The sequence below is a fragment of the Seriola aureovittata genome, chromosome 1 (assembly GCF_021018895.1).
Source record: "Seriola aureovittata isolate HTS-2021-v1 ecotype China chromosome 1, ASM2101889v1, whole genome shotgun sequence".
Lineage (NCBI taxonomy): Eukaryota > Metazoa > Chordata > Actinopteri > Carangiformes > Carangidae > Seriola > Seriola aureovittata.
The window spans coordinates 33,593-55,850 of NC_079364.1; the positions used below are offsets into that span (position 1 = coordinate 33,593).

The window sequence follows — 22,258 nt, forward strand, 5'->3', positions numbered from 1 at the left end:
CAGTCTTCCCCTCTCTCTCTCCTGCAGCATGAAAACTGACCTCTGGTCTGTTTCTCTCTGCCCAACCTGCTCCAGATGTTTCCGTGCCGACTGCAGCAGATCTGAGGTCAGTTTACTGAGGGAAAACTACCCATGGTGCACTGGGAGCTTTCCAGTCAGAGCTGCCTCTAAACTGACACAGGGTTAGTTCACTCTGAGACACGACATCCAATCAGATCACAGTTCAGCTTGAAAATGACCAATCAGAGGACAGCTCTGTCTGTTTCTGTTTTCAAAGTATAAACGAGTCAGCAGAAACTTCCCACATCTGGAAATCATCAGCTTCATCCTGTTTTTATTGTTGCCATGACAACGTCCTGCAGAACGACAACCTCATAGAGTGTGTGCGTTACTGTGTGTATGTTTTTGTGTGTTTGGGGGGTGAACCCCAGTAAAACCAGTAGAACAGGACTGGTATGTGAACTGGACTGAGCTCTGAACAGATCCAGAGTCAGTTTGCTGCCTCCTGCTGGTCTGAACCAAACCTCTTAGTGCAGGTGCTGCACTCTGGCCTGTCTGCTGTGGGGGTGTCACTCACTCATTAGAGCTTGTTGGTGTCGGGACGACCTGAGGACCCACAGACTGACTGCAGTCTCACCTCTGGGTCAGTTTCTGGAGCAACAGGCTGCAAGTACATTTTGTGTCTGGGGAGGATTTGATGCCCCCATCAGGTCCAGGTTTTGGTTCGAAAACCTGTTTTAAATTTCAGGGTGTTTAGAAACACCCTTCTGGAGACTGGGTGGTGTTTTGGCCTCAGTGTGACCAACAGCCCCCCCCCCCCCCCCCCAACCCTCTTTCTAGAGAATCACTGCAGACAGATGTTCATCATGTTTAATCAGACTCTCAGTTCACAGCTGTAAACAAACTCAATCATCAATCACAGAATGTTTCACTATAGAAAACATTGATAAACAATTATAATTATTATCTTCAAGTCAAACATCATCAACACAACCATGAACCATTTCTGGAAATATTCTTTTAGTGCAACGTGTCATTTTTATGGCTTCATCTTGACAGTGCCGCCTGCAGGCGAAGCACAGGGGCCAAAATTAATACCCCCAGCTAAAATGAAAGAAAAAGACTCAACATGTGATGTTGCTGTGACGACTGACAGCTCAGATATTTAGCTTTTAGCTTTCATCTTTACTCACTTTTAACATTTGGTTACATTCTTGAACAGGAAATGAAAAACTACAATCCCATGATTCATTTCAATAGTTTTTTTAATAAACAACTGTCCCATCTAACCTCTGATCATATACTTCACTGTGATTGGACGGTTAAAGCCAGGTAGGTGTCTTAAAGGAACAGTCCCACATTTTACACAAATCCCCTTTAACATCTGTAATAAAAACAAAAAACATCTGCTGATCTGACAGGAAGTGACCTCACTGCTTGTTGTCGAATTTCAGGAAGCGCTGGGACTTCTGTCTCGCCATGCGGTGCTGCTGCTGCGCCACCTGAGCGTCTGATATGGCTGCCTGCAGAGCCTGTAGGCAACCATGGCAACCAGGTGAAGGAGAAGCATCACACAGAAATATGAAGTACACACACACACACACACACACACACACACACACGCCACAGTACCTGAGCAGTGTTTGAGTCTCTGAGCGGAACCCTCCTCACCGAGTCCTCGTCTCTCTTTGGTAGCTTCAACTTCTGCTGCTCCTGACACACACACACACGCACGCACACACACGCACGCACACACACACGCACACACACACGCACACACACGCACACGCACACACACACACATTCTCTGGTTTGTTTTAGGCATTTTCTCAGGTATTTTTTCAGGTTGACTTGGTTTTGATTTTTGTACCTTGCAGTAGATCTTCAGCTCAGATCCCGTAACAGTCGGAGGACGATAGAAGTTCTCAAACAAACACTCCCACTCTTTGTTAAAATGGCCGACAAAGTCGATCTCCTTCACACACACAACCCTCCTACACAACAACACACAAAAACAATAATACTTTAAAACAAGAAGAGTTTTAGTGAGGCTGGACATTTGTGAGGGTCTGTACCTGTTGGTGATGATGATGGTGGTCTTCCTGTGTCCAGGATACTGACAGTGATCTCTGAACACTTCACCATCCAGCTGTTTGATCTCTGAACGCTGGAACACAAACACAACACGGTGAAAACTCAAGCCTGCCTTTTCTTTGATCTCTACATCTTTATGTGTAGATAACAGTTTATTTAGCCCCACCTGAACCTCAGCAACATCCACCTACAATCCAACCACCAACCACCAACCACACAGCTGGTGTTAGAGTCCACGTCATGTTTTATCTGGCTCTGCTCGTCCTCCCTCACATTCACTTCTTTCATTTCCTGATCTCACTGGTCTGAAAACGCCTTTCCCTCAGCAGCTCTGACCTGCAGCAGTCACTGAGCTACAATCAAATCAATAATCAATACTTAACAATGATTGGCATTCAGATCATTGCTGAAATAAAGTCAGACTGGATGCAGCGTGTTTGATGGTCAGTGTATATTCTGATGCTTTTCTGCCTGTTTTACTATGATGGCAAACACACAAGTCTTACATGATTTTAAAACTGTATGTATCTGACCAGTATTAGTGAGGAGAGCTGTTTTATTAGACACTGAAGTTACAGACTTCACACACTCTGACTGCTCAGCTGACAAACACACACACACATAAACACTACAGAGCTAGAGGTCAGAGGTCATGCTGACAGCGATGCATCATATCAGACTGAATACAAAGAATATATCATCACAGACAGATTATGAACTAACAAATATTCATTTACAAGTTCAGATCATTTACAAAAATATTGCTACGATCTACAGGAGTAAACACGTTTATCACACATTCATTAGGATTATGAACAAAAACTATTAAACAATTATTTATAAATAAACAAAATCTAATTAAATATTTCAGAAATGAAAAAGAAAGAAACAGAGCTGAGTGTAAAAATATTTGGTATGAGAGAAGATATAAGTTTTTGCATGCATAGAAACCTCAGCACAATATTGACAGATTGGAAATGATCAGAACTGTAGGATGAAAAATAATCAGAAAAGTGTGATGAATGAAAATCATTTATAGTGTTTAAAAGCACTTGATCCACCCAAAGCCTGTTCACTCCTCTTCCGGCTGCATGTGGCACAAGGAAAAAGAAGAAGAAGAAGAAGAACAACAACAACAACAAAAAGACGGGATTAGAAACAGGAACAAGAAGAATCCACAAAGATGCTACAAAGACTTTTCAGAAAGGGAATCAACACATGAACTTTTATATAATTACTGAGGAAAGGGGCAACACACACTAAATACAGTGCAACAGTCCCAGGCAACAATCAACAACAGCATGAGAACAGCCATCTAGGAGAAACACAGGCTGCTCTGGTTGTTGTCTGGTGGTTTAATGAGGACGGAGCGCTGGAGGAAACATGTTGTGTAGGTTTAGACACAGTGACACTCGAATGTATTTCAACACGTTTCTGTGCTTTTTCAGAATATTGTACTGATGGTGTCACTGTGGCTTCTTCCTTCTACAGGGATTGATTGGCTTTAACGTGGTTTTGTTGAATGATGGTGATGTGTGGGAGGATCATTGTAGGCATGAATATTTCATTAGTGGTCATGCTACTCTGTGTGAATTTGGAATTAAATCTGTAATGCTTGACTTTGAGACGGTACAGAGGATTTGAATCAACAGTGTTTAGACTGGATCCATGGTTTAATGTGTGGATGTGGTGCTGAAGAACACTGAGCTGTAGGCAGACTGAACTGGTCACTACTGATACAGCTGACAGTTTTGTCCAGGTGAGGCTCACCCAGATCGCAGAGGTCTCTGCTCAGTGTGTATCACCAGGTGGTGATATGACGCTGTGCTGTGCCGGGACAGCCACGGCACACGCCTCCAACACCGGCCTCTATTTACCATTACTGCAACAGTTGTTAGAGGTTGCTAACAAGCTTGTTAGCTTCCTGGGACTTTTGCAACAATCTCCAAGGTCTTTGAGGTTGGAGGCTTCCTTCCAGTTCCCTCCACAGATTCTCAGGCTCTGATTTCTTTGGCTGCATGTTTCAGATCACTGTCCTGTTGGAAAGTCCACTGTTTCCCCTCGACCAGGTTTTTCTGCAGACTACCCGATGCTTTCCTGTAGGATTTTGATGTGGTCCTCTTTTCCCATGATGCCGTTTACCTTAAAGTTCATTCACACCATCATGCTTGACTGTGGGGATTTAGTTCTTGGGGTTGAATGCTTCTCCTTTTAAATCAAACCAAAGCCATGTGTCCAAACAACTTCATCTTTGTCTTGATGGACCACAGAGTTGATGACCAGAAGCTTTCTTCTTTGTCCAGGTGAGCTTCTACAAAGACACGGCTACAAGGTCGAGACCAGCCTTGTGCAGGGTCCACTGGAGGGTCAACCATGATGTGTTGGTACCAGAACTGCTCAGATTCAGCAAGATGGCCAATGACCAGGACCATTTGAATGGTAGAGATGTTTGTAACAATATTTTTTTTAAATGTATCATTAACATCTAAAACAAAAGATCTTGTTTCTGTCATCTCCAGACAGATCATTTGAAAAATTCACTAAAAATCTAAACTGGGCCTGAGTCTCAGTATTCCTGGTCTTAAGTGTATGTAAACTTCCATAAGAAACCCTATATTTTATATGAATTAAGTAGACCTACTTTATTAATAAAAACCTTTGTTTACACTGTGGCTGACTGCAAAGATAATATTTTATCTTTATTGGCCAACAGTGGGTCTGTTCTGCAGCTGTAGACCAACAGAGAAACAAGCATAGAAACGTTTGATAGATCAGGTTACTGGATGTTCTTCATGGCTCTGAAAGCAGTGTTTGAAATACAGTGACTGAAGACGAGTTCATTCACATTCACAAACATTAGATTTGGTGTTCTGCTCTTTCAGAAATGGAACCCGATGCACCGCAGCCACTAGCCATCTGGCTTGTAGCCTACAGGTTGTTAAGCTATGTTTTTAGCATCTTTAGCATCCACATGCCACTTTACCTTTTTATCTGTTATGGTACAGTTTGTTATTGTTTGTTATTTACATCAGCCGTGGTAATAAACGTGTCATAGCTAGATCAACCATTGGGACGACCTGGACAATAAAAAGGTTGTTTCTGTTCTGTTGGTCTCTACGCCCCAGTCCAAAGGTTTCATCAATGATGTAAATAAATTAGATTCATCACATGAGCTGGTACTTGACTGAAGCTGAATGCAGGAGATCACAGCTGTTCCCCAACAGGAAGTGACATCATGTTTTTAAAGAAACAAAGTCAAAGAGTTAAAGTGGTCAAACCTGGAAAAGTTCAAAACCCTGCGACTCCGTCAGGTCATAGGGACGGATGACACCGTCCTCCCTGATGAGACGCACTGGACGAAGTCTGGTCACTTCCTCTGTCGACTCTGCCACTCTGCACACACACACACAAACACACAGCTCAGTTGATCAAGGTCATGGTGTCTCCAGGACCTTTACGTAGGCAGCTGGACCTGCTATGGTTCTTGAAGACGTTTCACCCCTGATCTGAAGACCTCTTGAGTTCTAACTGACTCATGGGGACTCTACCACACTCTCAGAGTAAATACTGATCTGTGTATAAATGATGTTCAGGACTCAGCAATCCACCTACATTTGAAGGACCAGAGTCAAAGAAGACCGATGGTTGAAAGGGGAATGAAAGATGTATCTACGTCCAACTGACAATGACCATACCTTAACAGAGGAGGTGGTTTATGACACCACTTATTAATGCAGCCCCGAGATGACTCCCCAGGCTGCTTCACACCCACCCACACCGTGACTCATGTGACCTCAACGACTCTCCAGGTGTTAATGAGCCCACAACAGGTTCAACACCTTGAAGTCCTGACCAGTCAGACCTGAAGAGGTCTTTCAGAGGAGCTGAAGGTTGCAGGTCCAGCTGCCTTCATAAAGCTGTTTCTCTCAGGAGGTGATGTGACTGACTTTCATAAAACTGTAAAGACCGACATGAGCAGACCTGAAGCACATTCAGTTTTTAATGCACACGATGCAGCTGATATCTCACCTTTCATGACCTCTACAGTGACAGCATGAAACAGTAACATTCACCAGGTTATCATGAACTGACTGATGTGTCACATGACAGATGGGATTACTGAGGCTGCAAGGGAAATGTAGGAACAGAAGCAGCTTGTCAAGGCAACAACAAACTAACTAAAGTCCAGCTGTTTCGAATGTGTTGTTAAAGAGGCTGGAGTTTCATTTGACCAATGAAATGATCCAACACTGTAATATAATTCATCTACACTGAACCATAGATGAAAAGCTTTAATGAAACTGTACAGCTTCACACACCTGCTGTACCCACGTAATCACTTCTATTTACATTCACATACATTTACATGTACTAAATACTATAAGTCTCATGAGTCTTTTGTTGTATTTAATATCTAGACATAATTATTTGTATTTATCTACTTGTTTAAGTACTTCTGTTTATTTACAATTTAAAAACATATAAATTACTATTTATTACGTGCAAATATTGACACTTACATGTGCTTTACTCTCATTTACATGTATTTACAAATATTTGTTTTAGTATTCTCACACTTACATACACGTGTATGTATACTTGTAATACTAATATCCAGAATTACATAATTACACATTTAGTGTAAGTATTTACTTATATATTTGTATTGACATATTTTTTTTAATATTTTACCATTCAGATGATTTTCTAAATGTTGACTAGCATTCACATGTATTTACATGTACTTCCTCCTCATTATACTTTGCGGTATTTAAAAATATTTAGTAGATGATCAGTTTTCTCCCTGATGCAGCTCCCCATCAAACAAACACTGAGGCTGTTAGTGTTTCATCATCAGCCTGGCAGAACCATGTGATCACTCAGTCAGCCAATCCCTAAGCAGAGGACAGGTGATGCTAGAGCCATCTATTGATCCATCTATCTATCTATCTGATTGGTTGATTCAACTCAACATTGAGATGAAAACAAACGTTAACATATTGAAGACAGACAGATTTACAAAATAGTTCCTCTAACGACCACTAGAGTCTGGCTCCAACAGTGAGTCAATCCCCACAGACTCCCATGTTAAAATGTCCAACCTACTGTTTACATTTTATTAAGGCTTAAAGTTATGTAGAATTCAGGGCGTGGCTTCTTTGAGTGACAGGTGGGTGAGCGTATGCTCGCCATAAACCAGCAAGTGCCAGAGTCTCAGCTCCAACCACACCCCTCCTCTTTGACCATTTTTGGATAAACTGGGAGTTAGGGGCGGAGTCAGACACTGCCAAGTAGACGACGGTGGAGCAGGAAATCTGTGGGTGATATCACAGAGGCGGCGTCCATCTTTATTCACAGTGTATGGTTCAGACTGAACAGGAGCAGACTTGACCAAAGAGACACGACCGAGCTAGACCACGCAGACACAAGACCTGTGTCCTTTTCTTGTCCAGTGACAATCATGTTGAGGCCTGTTTGTGGCTGGTACAGTGGCAATCAAACCCCCCAGACCTAAAGCAAATCTTGGTTCCAGAGCCGGGACAATAGTAACACAGCACACTGTCCAGGTTCACCATAGAGGAAGAGGAGCAATAAAGAAGAAGATCAGAATGAAGCACTCAACTAAAACCTGAGTGATCCTGTGAGCTGCAATAAACTGTCATCACCTGACACCCCTACCATGGCAAGCTGGGGGCATGGCTTAAAGAGGGTTGGGGCTGGCAGCAGAGTTAGAATGAAGGGTGATGAGCATGAATCAGTTCAGGACTCTATGATGAGGTTTTAATCTGTGACACGATGCAGCAACTTACCGTCCCTCTGCTGCAGGATGACAACATGCAAACATACAAAGTTCTGCTGGTTAAAGCTCAGCTCCTCATCTCACTGCTGTAATCTGAGCAGCTACTGAGGAATTATAAGTTACACTAACATTCATGATTTCACATGAGTAGTGTTTAAAGGAGCTCAGCTTTAACATATTTCATGTAAAATACTCACACACCAAAACGACAAGAAAAAGAACAAAACTCTCGGACAACACCGACACCAGACAGAAAACAAAAGCAGAAAATGTGAAAATTAGTGAGCAGACAAGAAGAACAGAGGACACAACTAACACAACACAGGAAGTTCTTCATAAACCAAAACACTGGAAACAAACTACAGTCAACAAAGTCACAGAAACTATCTGAGAAAATAGAGACATGTAAAGAAGCTTAGAAGAAGAATGTTTGAACCTTGGCCTTATTCCCATATTTCAAGTGTAAATGATTGATAGGGAGTAAAATCTAGATATACATATATGACGGTAAATATTTGCCACTGAGATTGTTATTATAAGTGTAAAGAGTAAAGTCTTTGTTGTTTAATCAGAGAAAGACATTTTATTGCTCCAGCTCCATTGTAACAGAAGTATTCAGTACCAGCGGTCGACGTGTTCTGCGAGGTCAAATGGAGTCTAGTATTGATAGAATATGGTTTCTGGTTAAACAAAAACGATCTTACTCCATTTTTGGATCATTTTGGCTGTGTTGAATGTTTACAGCAGAATATCTCTATAACACATTGTGAACACAAAACAGACAAAAAGATTGAAAAACGTTACATACATACAATTTTTGATCCTTCTGCCATTACAACATTAAAAACATCGGCTTTTATTCTGAAGTCCTGGCTCCAAAATTGTAGTTTTCACTATTTTCCACCACATGAAGTCATATTTTAATGGGGTCCACCAGGGGTACTGCTGCTGTATTATGGAGCACTGAAGGATACTGGAATCATTTTTCGACACTAAAATGGTGTGGCTGGATGTCTCACTCAAACACTCTTTCACCCACTCACACACACATGCACTTTTTATTTGTGTCCTCTAAAGCCCTGAGTGTGAGTTTAGTTGTTAAATCTGACCCTGCACGAAAGATAATAATACATGAAAATCACTATTAGCATTAACCTTAGCATTTAACAACATTGGCTCTATATAAACAAACTGGGAGTTGAAGGGTTAAAATCCTGAAAAAGAATATCTGGTCGTTACGACTGATGTTGGTTAAATAATTAATTCAGTGAAAGTAGAAAATAATATTAAAATAGAATATATATATATATATGGCAGTTTTTTTGACGAGGAGGGCCTCAGTGTAATTTTTGAAAAGGAAGCACAAGGTATGAATCCTGTTGTCAGTTCCTTAACAGCTCTCAGTGGACGTACTTTAACATCCTATCATTCATCATTTACACTCAAACACATGGGAAATAAGGCCCAGGTTGCTTTAAATCAAATGCTGTCCGCTCTACCTCTGGATGCCCTGGAAGGTGCTGCTGGCCATGTCCACGATGCCGCCCGTCGGCCGAGCGACCACGCCCACCAAACCTTTACCGATGCCTTTAAAGAACCCGGCTGCCCCCTCCCTCTTAGCCCCTACAGACAGATGGAGGGGGGCAGAAAGAAGGAGACAGAGGGGTGGGGGGTATAGAGACCACAGTTGAATCAAACATTAGATCCGTCTCCAGTGAACATGAAGAGTAGAAACTGGGCATCATGTTGTTTTACACGTTGTTCTACATGTTGTTCTAATGTTTTACATGTTGTTCTACATGTTATTTTACATGTTGTTCTGATGTTTTACATGATGTTCTACATGTTGTTCTAATGTTGTTCTATATGTTGTTCTACATGTTGTTCTACATGTTGTTCTAATGTTTTACATGTTGTTCTGATGTTTTACATGTTCTATATGTTGTTCTGATGTTTTACATGTTGTTCTACATGTTATTTTACATGTTGTTCTGATGTTTTACATGATGTTCTACATGTTGTTCTAATGTTGTTCTAATGTTGTTTTACATGTTCTATATGTTGTTCTACTGTTGTTTTACATGTTCTACTTGTTTTACATGTTGTTCTACATGTTATTTTACATGTTGTTCTGATGTTTTACATGATGTTCTACATGTTGTTCTATATGTTGTTCTACATGTTGTTCTACATGTTGTTCTAATGTTGTATTACATGTTCTATATGTTGTTCTAATGTTGTTTTACATGTTCTATATGTTGTTCTACTGTTGTTTTACATGTTGTTCTACATGTTCTACTGTTGTTTTACATGTTCTACTTGTTTTACATGTTGTTCTACATGTTCTATGGTTTTACATGTTGTTCTAATGTTCTACATGTTGTTTTACGTGTTGTTCTTCATGTTATGTTGTTTTACATGTTCTACTGTTGTTTTACATGTTGTTCTACTGTTCTACATGTTGTTCTAATGTTGTTCTACATGTTGTTTAACATGTTGTTCTACTGTTTAACATGTTGTTCTACATGTTTTACATGTTGTTCTATATGTTGTTCTAATGTTGTTCTACATGTTCTTCATGTCATACATGTTCTAATGTGTGTTTTCTGTTGCTGCTCACAGACTGAACAGTTTTTCTGCACTGATCATTGGTATTTTGGTGTATTTTATGCATCGAATACAGGAAGAAGAGACGACAGAACCACAGCAGACATCCATGGTCTGGTTCAGGTTCGGGTCTTAACCCGAGGCATGAGGAAGGACGACATCGTCTTTTTTATGAAGTCTGTTCCAGTTGTGTCAATATTAGTTCTGTTTGACTTGACTTGACTGAAACGTATCTAAACCTGCATGTTCTCTGTAGATACTTTGACCTCACATGTTGGATACAGAAGCAGAGGAACTTACCCTCCACTGGTTTGGTGACGATGCCTGTGACTCCACCGACAACGCCCTGCAGAGACAGAAACATCAGGTCACATCTGCCGATGTATCAGGATCTAAACTCTGGACTGGTTTCTACCTTCAGTAGTCCTTTTCCTCCTTTAGCCAGACTCTCTCCAAAGTCTCTGGGCGGTCGGTTCATCTCCTCTCGTCGTTTCTGCTGGTACTCTTTATCCATGGTGATGGCTGCCAGACCTTTACCCACCGACCCTGTGATCCTAGAGACCATACCTGCAGCGCCACCTGCAGGACGCCAGGAGGAAGAGACAGTCAGCTGTCACCTGGTCAGACATCGTCTCTTTTTACCCCACAGTCTCCCTCTTTGTCAAAACCTGCAGCCTACATTGCCCACAATGCACCTGGCCCTCTGACAGTTGGGTGGTAGACTGGGGTTTGTTTTGTTTGTATTGTCCTAAAGGAGAGGCTTTACCCTATCCTGTGTTCAAAATACATGCGGTACTGCTCCCCAACACCTGGGAACACCTGGAAACACCCCGGTGTAAAATTGATCATAAAGTTTCAACAATCAAACACATGATTTAAAATCGTAGAATGTTTCATTCCTTAAGAATGTCTGTGCTGAGACCAGAGGTGTCTGATGTAACTGGATGAACACAGTGACTGACTCAGTGAGAACAGCAGCTTCAATCCGTTTCTTACCGACAGTGTGACCCAGCAGGCTGCGCACTCCGATCACAAAACCTTCAGCAAACTCCTCTGGACCCTGAACAGCTCCCTGACGGACACAAACACCAGTTCACTTCATTAAAGAGTGCACGTCATGTGACTTCCTGTCTATTACATCCTGTTTTAATGTGGATGTTTGTTACACATGATCAAAGCTCCCAAACTATGTCTGTGAAAATGTTCCTGAACGCTTCTTTTGCACTTGAACTAACTTCATCACATCCATGATCACTTACACAGACACAGTTCAGCCAATCTGGTTGAAATATCTTACTGTAATATATATATCTATATATATATATTTTAAAGTATATTTTTGGGGCTTTTATGCCTTTATTCGATAGCACACAGTTGAGAGACAGGAAATGGGGAGGCAGACAGAGGAGGAATGACATGCAGTAAAGGGCCGTCGGATGCGGGACTCGAACCGGGGCCGACTGCAGCGAGGACTGTAGCCTCTACACATGGGGCGCCTGCTTAGACCACTACGCTACACGACGCCCCTTACTGTAATATTTTAATTCAGCTTCAAAAAGTTTAAATCCAGGTGCATACAGTTTGGATTTAGTACATTATGATTTCATAATGAGTCAGCCTGGTTCCATCAGTCTGAAACATGTTCTGTATGTGTCTGTGTTACCTGAAAAGGTTCGTAGAAGAAGGCCTCCACCCCCTCAGACAGACCTCGGATCAGTCCAAATGGGTTTCCCAGGACGTCCAGACCCAGGACCAGAACATACATCTGCCTGAGGAACTACAGCAAAAAAACACATCAGAGCTTTTAAAATCCTTAAAGTCCCGACATGTCGCAGACTGAACCTTCAACCAGAGGATTGAGACCATCAGTCAGCTGCTTCCTTCAGGTTAGTACTTTAGATTTCAACCAAAGGTCATGTTTGTGTGAGTTACAGAATATTTGAGGAGTGTGTAAAGCTGCTCCACCCTTATCGCCACAGAGCCAAACATCAACAGTCATTGAACAACAGCCATTAAACACCCCCCCTCTCCGGTAAATGTTACCTGTTCACTGTAGTGTCGGACCACCGCCCGCACCAGCTTCTCTCTGCGGTAAAACTGGTACTTCACCTCAAAGAAGGCCAGTCTGTCAGAGACCACATCACACACAGAGACCAGAACTGAGACAAGTTCAGAAAGTAAGAGGAAGAACCACTTTTACTGTGGCGGGGCAAAGCAACTGTTTCCTGTGATTGAGCAGCAACTTTACAAATACAGTTTGATGAATGGTGACAGTTCACTGATGTTGTGTTGATGCTGTTGTGTCGTATTGTGTTGATGTTGTTTTGTTTTGTTATGTTGTTGTTGTGTTCTCTCACTTGAAGATGAGATCATCGACGTCGGTCAGTGTCGCTCCGATACTTTTCAGCAGCAGGTTCAGAGACTGAACAGCTGCTACTTCCTGAGCTGAGTCCTCACCACTGGAGCCCAGAGACAGACTGAGGTGGAGCTGAAATATGAAATAGAGTCGGACTGAGAACCAACACGACATGAGCAGGTGTGAGTTGTGTACTTGATGAACACTCAGACTTGTTGGATACAGAGTGAACAGGTTTTACACAAGTGAAGAAGATGTTGACAGTGTGTTTGCACCTTGATGGGTGAGATGTGGAAATGTTCGAAGAAGCTGAGTCCTGACGAGTCGGTGAGCGACGCCTCCATCAGCTCGGCCTGCAGCAGCTGCAGATCGCTCTCTATCAGCCGTGACTGAAATACAAACAAGAATTAACCCTCCGTGTGCTGCTCATGTGTCAGGGAGTCGTACCATCAACCCGCTGCCTTGCTCTACCTTCTGTCTGTCGGCCTGGGGGTCAGCAGCAGGTGTGAGCAGAGCCAAGATGGCTCCCAGGAAACCCTGATCCAGCTTCACTGCCATCTCCTGAACCAGAGCCATGAAGTACCTGAGGTACACAAACACTTGAATCAGTCACAGGTTACAGAGTGTCAGAAGTCAGAGGTCAATCAGCTGAGTCACTGTCTTCATCCTGGACACAGGTCTGTCACCAGAACTGAAGCTTCAGGAGCAAGATGCTGTGGTGTTGGTACCGACCACCAGGTTTCTGGTATCAAGACGTCCCGACAGATCAGACGAGATGTTTCATCAGCTGAACTGGACTGTCCATAAAGTCTTCCTGAGTCCCGGGGCATGCTGGGACATAGAGTCTGACTGGGCAGTGTTTGAGGCTGCTCAAGTCATAAGGTGCCAGTGAGTTCAGACCTGTTGGCGGACACCAGCTTTGAAGAAACCTTCCCTTTCAGGCCTGGTGGAGACTCCTGGACAAGTACAGGACTTAGTCTAGGCTGTTTTCAGCAGGGAGGAAGCAGGGCTGGAAGAGCTTCACCCAGAGATACTGAAAGACCCGGACCCTGTGAGACCAGCACCTTACTGTACTGGTTAATCTGGTTCTCACTCACTTGAACTGCATGACGCTGCTGTGTTGGTTGAACCTGGTGATGACGGACACATCAATGAATGGCTTCGGCTCTGTGGAGATCAGGACACGGCAGACACATCGAAGTGAATCAGACAAACATCTGTTGCTCTGTACACCAGTTTAACCAAAGAGAAGGCGGGGCCTCAATAGGTGATGCTCAGCCTAAAGAAGCAGGTAACCAAGGTGACCCACCTGAATCCAGAGCGATGGATTTTGGAGGAGGGACTGGATGGAAGACGATGGGGAAGATTGCACCTGGCAGCTGGTTGTCTACCTGCACACAGAAACCACATTAGTCATACAGGTGAGTTCTGGACAGGTGTGTGTGTTCAGGTGTGTGTGAGTGTGTTTACCTGGAGCCAGTGCAGCTGGGCTCTCAGGCTGCGCTGGTGTAGCGACTGTTTGAACTCCACCTGGATCCCAGACAGGAAGTTCCTCCTCACCTGGCAGGCGAACGGCTGACGCATCATCATGGTGGCTCCGCTGAGGTTAACCTGATGACCAGTGACATCACACACTCTCCGTCAGCTCATTGGACAAACTGAATGTGGTGAGCTCTGGATGTTTGCATCCAGGCTTTAAAGTGCAGGTTGACCTCTGACCTCCAGGTTGGTCTCCAGTCTGACCCAGCCCCCTTCAGTCTTCCCGCTCAGCTGACTCTGGTAGGCTTTCTCCAGCAAGTTGATGTTCTTCTGACTGAACGGCTTCCAGCGATTCTTCGGCTTCATCTCCCAAACAACACCTGAGCTGTGTGAAACAAAGCTGAGCTGTAAGAAACACACCTGAGCTGTGAGACACACACCTGAGCCGTAAGACAGAAACACACCTGAGCTGTAAGACAGAAACACACCTGAGGCCTGTACTATGAAGCAGGATCTGAGGTTATCGAGGTAACTATAGGTTCAACTCTGGGTTTTCAGTCCTACAATGGTGGTTCTCTTGTTAGCGGGGTAAATCACCATGGTAACTTATGCTGAACTCCTGATCAACCTGATCAAAACCTGTCAACAGCCAAACTACTGACCAACCAGATACCTGGAAAAACAGAGTCATCATTCCTACAGGATCCACAGGGACAACAGAGTTTACAATAAAGTGATCAGTAATAACGAGCAGTAGATATTTATCAGTGGAATCGTCTTGTTGTTCCAGACCAGCATGTGTTCACTCTGGTTTTAAAACAGCGCTTCTACCAAACAGAGAGTTTATCACTCTAAATAAATGCTTCATTTTAATTGGACAAATATCCTTTAATCCCACAGGATTCCTGACTGATGCTCTTACTCTTCTTCAGAACAACATGAGGAGACTAAATAAAAACTAAACCTCTTCCCCTCTTCTCCTAATCCTCCTCTTTGCAGCAGAAACTGTCTGACATTAACTTTATTAACGGTTTTATTTGCATCACATGTTCATAACAGTTTGTTCATCATCAGACTGAAGAGTGAAAATACTCATATATATATATATATATATATACACTCATATAACATAATAATTAATGCACTTCTTTACAATACTTCTTTAGTCTGATTTTAGATATTTAGACATGGAAATAATATTTTTTTATTCCAGTCATATTATTTACATTTCACCTTGTTGAATGTCACTTTTGGACATGGTTGTAACTGAACTCATCTGCAGGTGTCAGCGTTTCTTCTCATATCATATTAAGTACTTAAGTTATGGTTCTGACGATGTTCCTTATAATTAACAACTCCGCTTCTTTCACCTGAACGCGCTCGTACCAGGACAGGTAAAGCAGGGTTATCCGAGTCAGGTGATAACCAGCTTTGTAGTACAGGTTATCAGGACAGTCAATGTTAGGTTCAGTTAACCCAGATAACTAAAAGTTATTCTATACTTGCTTCATAGTACATGCCTCTGGTGATGTGTTGTTGTTTACCTGGTGATGCCAATGTAAGCGATCTCCTGCCGGCTGGTGTTATTGATCAGCGACAGTCCGAGGTTCTGCAGTGATACCTTCACTTCCTGTTGAAACTGTTCAAGCTCCTCCGCCTGCCGAGCCTTCGTTACCACGCCAACATCCTCGGTGAACAGCAGCACCCGCTGACGTCCGTCCAGGAAGGAGACCCAGTGGACCTGAGACAGGCTGTCATAGGAGAACTGACCCACCTCATCCTGGACCAGTAGAGAAAGACTGTCAGGGTCAGGGGTCAGCTTCGGTGTGTGTGATGCAGTGTGCATAAAGTGTGTATTTTTAAACTTGCAGAACATCAGTGAACAGTGGTTTTACAACTGAGAGTGAACCAGACCTCGACAGAGAGCCCCTGTTAAATTACTGATGTCAGACCTTCAGCAGGTCCAGATCTCCTGAATGCTCCATGCAGCTCCAGCTGAGTGTCCGGACACCAGCAGGGTCATCCCACGCAAACCGCCGAGCCTCTCCTGGTTTGAGCTCATGAACCACGGCTGAGCCGCTGAGAAGAGACGGGGGTTAGAAAAGTTAAGACTTTGTCAGAAGAAGACACAACATCATTAACAATAATCACAGTGTTCAGGTGTCAGAGCAGAGACCTGACAACGGCAGGACCTGGTTCTGGTTCTGGTGGACTGAGCTGACAGTGAGCAGGGTCAGATATAACTTTACCTGCTCTTTTCATTATACAGCTGTTTAATGTCTGTATGTCTTATAGCCTGATCTGATCTGGTCTGATGGTCTCCACTTGGATTTGGTGCAGGGGTCTGTGTAGCTGTGTGGTTGGGGGCAGCAGCTGGGAGACCTTCCCAGGTGAGGGACTCAAGGACCCCCGTCTGACGTTAGCCTAGGAGGTGGACACCAGGCCTCCAGCTATGGCCCAGGGTGGGGGGTGGTTCAGAACTGCTGGCTTGGACCACAGACACTGGGAGGGGAACTCTGAGGAACCACTGAACCAGACTGGACCTGACTGAGCTGAGGAGATGGGGGTCTTGGATGTTTCTTCAGGTTGAAAAGATGCACTTTAGGTTGTTTGCTAATGTGACCAGGATCCTCCTCTCCTGGTCTGGTTCAGGTTCTGTAGCACCTGTCGGAGTAATGATTAACCTGTTTCCTGGTTTTTGAAGAGTCCAGGTCCCGGAGGGTCAGTCAGTCAGAGTGTGTGTGTGTTCGTGTGTGCGTGCTGAGCTCTGACCTCTGTCTGTAGCTGATGGTGACCCAGGGGGTGTGGTTGAGCAGCAGGGCAGGAGCGGCTCCTTCGTAATAGTCACTGAAGCTGATGACGTTAGAATGATCAGAGATGTTGATGTCCACGATGATCCCGCCACACTGAAACACAGACACACACAAGGAGTCCTGACACACACTGAACTTTGAGTAAATCAGCCTGTGATTGGTTGAACAGACACTGACCATGTCCAGGCTCAGCAGGGTGCCGTTGTCCTGCTGGTTGAAGAAGAAGAACTTGGATGTAGATTCAGACCCGACCACACGGACACACAACTTCCCTGAGCTGTTCTCCGGCCACAGAGGGAGGCACTGCAACACAACAACAACACTGTGAGAACAACAACAACATAAGGGGAAGAAGAAGAACAACAACGACAACAACAACACTGTGAGAACAACAACAACATAAGGAGAAGAAGAAGAAGAACAACGACAACAACAACAACATAAGAAGAAGAAGAAGAACAACAACAACAACAACACTGTGAGAACAACAACAACAACATAAGAAGAACAACAACAACACTGTGAGAACAACAACAACATAAGGAGAAGAAGAAGAAGAAAAAGAAGAACAACAACACTGTAAGAACAACAACAACAACATAAGAAGAAGAACAACAACAACATGAACAACAACAATAACAACTACAACACTGGAGTGACTTGAATCTGGTGATGAATTCACTCAGTAAAAGTTCAGATTCAGTTCAGAGTCACAGTCTGTGGAACGTGGTCCAACACTGGACCTTCTGAACATGGACTCGGTTCCATCAAGCCAGCCATTAATATGGATTTATAGGATTCCCTGCTCAGTAACCATGGTAACGTATACGGCTGAACTAGCCTGCAGCAGGTGTAGACCTGTAGAGTGTAACTGGTTTGACTGGACATTGTTCACAGCACTTTGAGGACATGGTTTATAAATGAAATGACGTATCATACAGACCAGGTGTCAGCCCTGACCAGCATCATCTCCACTGCGGCAAAGAATACGACTTGTTTTTCTTCTTTCTGCAAAATGATCTTCGTTTCCACCACTGACTGTTCTGGGCCGCTTCCGTAGTCATGTTCCAGCCTGGTTTTAGTTAACGTTGACCCAGGTTGACTGACGGCTAAGTAAAAGTCGACATTAATTCAAACTGGACTTTTTCATGAAAGCGCAGGTTTCCTTAGCGATGTTGCTGGATCACAGGTATGTACGGCTCCACCTGGTGGTCAGGTGTGACAACACAAACACGATCTGGAGACCCATGTCTCCAGACCACTGGACCAGACTGAGCTCACCCAACCATCAGACGGACAGCTTTCACAGCAATGCACCATGGGAGTCAGACAGTGACAAACATGCTCACCTCAGTGGAGGAAATGTAGTGCCACCTGGTGGAGGTCTGGCTAGAGACCTCTCCCACCTCCAGCTCGTAAGACGACTTGTTAACGAGTGTGTAGAATGGACTCATGGTGACGATCCGGGTCAGATTAAAACTGCTTATCTGGATACTCACACCAACCTGGACACAGACACACACACACAATCAGCTGATTATTACTGTTAATGAGTCCACCAATTATTTTCTACATCAATCAATGACTCATTAAAAAGTATCAACGAACCAACAAAACAAATCTTCGCATTTCAAAGCTACAAGAAAATTTGTCACATTTTTGTTTCAAACATCACAAATGATAAAATATCTTTACTTCTCTGATTGATTGATTGATCGATAGACTGATTGATTGAGGTACTCTTGGCCTCTTATCATCTGATTTTAATACTCTATTCCAGCGCTTGTTGTGGAGCTTTCTACCACATCATATTGTCTTCATTAGCAGATTAATTAGATCTTTGAACTGCAGTTCTGGTTCTAAGCACCACCGACACTCTGCAGATGATCAAAAGTTACAGAACAAGTAAAGACTTTGAGAACCGACACGAAGCAAAGGGTTTTAATTACCAGGAAGTCCATGTTTTTGGAGGGACAGCGAACGCAGCCGGAACTTCCAACGGTGTCCAGAGAGAAACCATCAGACCAGGAGCTGGTGGAGACGCACAACTGGAGCTGCATCAAAACAACAACACGACACACCAGTCAGAACAACAACAGCACAACAACACACCAGTCAGAACAACAACACAACAACACATCAGTCAGAACAACAACAGCACAACAACACACCAGTCAGAACAACAACACAACAACACATCAGTCAGAACAACAACAACAACACAACACACCAGTCAGAACAACAACAGCACAACAACACACCAGTCAGAACAACAACACAACAACACATCAGTCAGAACAACAACAACAACACACCAGTCAGAACAACAACAACAACACAACAACAACAACACGACACACCAGTCAGAACAACAACAACACAACAACACACCAGTCAGAACAACAACACAACAACACATCAGTCAGAACAACAACAACAACACAACAACACACCAGTCAGAACAACAACAACAACACGACACACCAGTCAGAACAACAACAACAACACGACACACCAGTCAGAACAACAACAGCACAACAACACACCAGTCAGAACAACAACACAACAACACATCAGTCAGAACAACAACAACAACAACACACCAGTCAGAACAACAACAACACACCAGTCAGAACAACAACACATCAGTCAGAACAACAACAACACAACAACACACCAGTCAGAACAACAACACATCAGTCAGAACAACAACAACAACAACACACCAGTCAGAACAACAACACACCAGTCAGAACAACAACACAACAACACACCAGTAAGAACAACAACACACCAGTCAGAACAACAACAACAACACAACAACACATCAGTCAGAACAACAACAACAACACACCAGTAAGAACAACAACAACAACACAACAACACACCAGTCAGAACAACAACAACAACACACCAGTCAGAACAACAACAACAACAACACAACAGTCAGAACAACAACAACAACACAACAGTCAGAACAACAACAACAACACAACAGTCAGAACAACAACAACACAACAACACACCAGTAAGAACAACAACAACATGACATACCAGTCAGAACAACAACAACAACAACAAAAACACACCAGTAAGAACATCAACACACCAGTAAGAACAACAACAACACGACACACCAGTAAGAACAACAACAACACACCAGTAAGAACAACAACACGACACAACAACACACCAGTAAGAACAACAACACGACACACCAGTCAGAACAACAACAACACACCAGTCAGAACAACAACACATCAGTCAGAACAACAACAACACACCAGTCAGAACAACAACACATCAGTCAGAACAACAACAACAACAACACACCACTCAGAACAACACAACAACACACCAGTCGGAACAACAACACAACAACACACCAGTAAGAACAACAACACACCAGTCAGAACAACAACAACAACACAACAACACATCAGTCAGAACAACAACAACAACACACCAGTAAGAACAACAACAACAACACAACAACACACCAGTCAGAACAACAACAACAACACACCAGTCAGAACAACAACAACAACAACAACAACACAACAGTCAGAACAACAACAACAACACAACAGTCAGAACAACAACAACACAACAACACACCAGTAAGAACAACAACAACATGACATACCAGTCAGAACAACAACAACAACAACAACAACACACCAGTAAGAACATCAACACACCAGTAAGAACAACAACAACACGACACACCAGTAAGAACAACAACAACACAACAACACACCAGTAAGAACAACAACACGACACAACAACACACCAGTAAGAACAACAACACGACACACCAGTCAGAACAACAACAACAACAATACAACAGTAAGAACAACAACACATCAACACAACAGTCAAAACAACAACAACACACCAGTCAGAACAAGAACACAACACACAAGTCAGAACAACAACAACACAACAACACACCAGTCAGAACAACAACAACACAACAACACACCAGTCAGAACAACAACAACACACCAGTAAGAACAACAACAACACAACAGTAAGAACAACAAGAACACATCAACACAACAGTCAGAACAAGAACACGACACACCAGTCAGAACAACAACAACATGACACACCAGTCAGAACAACAAGAACACAACAACACACCAGTCAGAACAACAACACAACAACACATCAGTCAGAACAACAACAATAACAACAACAACAACACAATAACACACCAGTAAGAACAACAACACACCAGTCAGAACAACACAACAACACATCAGTCAGAACAACAATAACAACAACAACAACAACAACAACACAATAACACACCAGTAAGAACAACAACAACACAACACACCAATAAGAACATCAACAACATGACACACCAATAAGCACAACAACAACAACAACAACAACAACACACCAGTCAGAACAACACACCAGTAACAACAAAAACAACAACACACCAGTCAGAACAACAACAACAACACAGAAATGTCACCTGACCACATCTGCTTAACACTGCTTTAACCTGTAGTGGTACCTAAACAGACTGCTGATACACTCTGAACCTGTCCAGGTGTTGGACTCACCTTGCTCTTGCTGAACAGAGTCTTCTTCCTGAAGGAGAACAGGATGATGTCTCTGAAGTCCGCCGGGTGTTTGACGCTGATGTCCTCCGCTCTGTACTGCAGCACTCGAGACGTCTTGTTGATGATCCAGTACGGGCTGAAGAGTGACAGCAGCAGGCGGCTTGCCGCCCTTGTCACGTGAACGCTCACGTCCACCATCATATTGGTATCCAGGTCACAGGTGAGACATGTAGTGAAGAACTCTGGCATTTCCTGTGTGATACGAATGTGTCCATGCCAGTCGCGGCCCTGATACCTCATCAGCACCAATGACACTATCTCACCTGAGATGCGAGCATTTAGCAGGTCTGAAACGCTGCCTTCTGGGAGTTGATAAGAGTCTGCTGAGCTCTGTGTAAGAAAAACCAGATTAAACCAGATTTAAACGGTACAGAATCAGATATCGGCCTATCACATTTAGAGCAACCTTTTGTGATTGATCGGATGAGATGATTTTTCTTTATCCGAGAGAAAAACTAATGTTCAGACT

General features: G+C 43.3%; 1 protein-coding gene across 6 annotated transcripts in view; it reads right to left on the minus strand.

Annotated features, from left to right (window-relative positions):
* Positions 1–856: 856 nt before the first annotated feature.
* Positions 857–22,258, minus strand: part of vps13c (vacuolar protein sorting 13 homolog C) — a 58,129-nt gene continuing 36,727 nt past the window's right edge. For all 6 annotated transcript variants that reach the window (XM_056370601.1, XM_056370434.1, XM_056370519.1 and 3 more), the window contains 25 exons: positions 21,730–22,119; positions 19,099–19,203; positions 18,499–18,654; positions 17,327–17,452; positions 17,109–17,242; positions 16,289–16,415; positions 15,881–16,116; positions 14,577–14,721; positions 14,328–14,468; positions 14,167–14,248; positions 13,955–14,024; positions 13,329–13,440; positions 13,133–13,246; positions 12,859–12,989; positions 12,545–12,626; positions 12,165–12,278; positions 11,498–11,573; positions 10,917–11,080; positions 10,802–10,847; positions 9,394–9,517; positions 5,373–5,487; positions 2,076–2,167; positions 1,871–1,994; positions 1,633–1,713; positions 857–1,532 (listed from right to left, as the gene is read on the minus strand). In XM_056370601.1, coding sequence (XP_056226576.1) covers positions 1,431–1,532; positions 1,633–1,713; positions 1,871–1,994; positions 2,076–2,167; positions 5,373–5,487; positions 9,394–9,517; positions 10,802–10,847; positions 10,917–11,080; positions 11,498–11,573; positions 12,165–12,278; positions 12,545–12,626; positions 12,859–12,989; positions 13,133–13,246; positions 13,329–13,440; positions 13,955–14,024; positions 14,167–14,248; positions 14,328–14,468; positions 14,577–14,721; positions 15,881–16,116; positions 16,289–16,415; positions 17,109–17,242; positions 17,327–17,452; positions 18,499–18,654; positions 19,099–19,203; positions 21,730–22,119 — 3,189 coding nt within the window. In that variant the 3' untranslated portion in view covers positions 857–1,430. The remainder of the gene's footprint in view (positions 1,533–1,632; positions 1,714–1,870; positions 1,995–2,075; positions 2,168–5,372; positions 5,488–9,393; positions 9,518–10,801; positions 10,848–10,916; positions 11,081–11,497; positions 11,574–12,164; positions 12,279–12,544; positions 12,627–12,858; positions 12,990–13,132; positions 13,247–13,328; positions 13,441–13,954; positions 14,025–14,166; positions 14,249–14,327; positions 14,469–14,576; positions 14,722–15,880; positions 16,117–16,288; positions 16,416–17,108; positions 17,243–17,326; positions 17,453–18,498; positions 18,655–19,098; positions 19,204–21,729; positions 22,120–22,258) is intronic.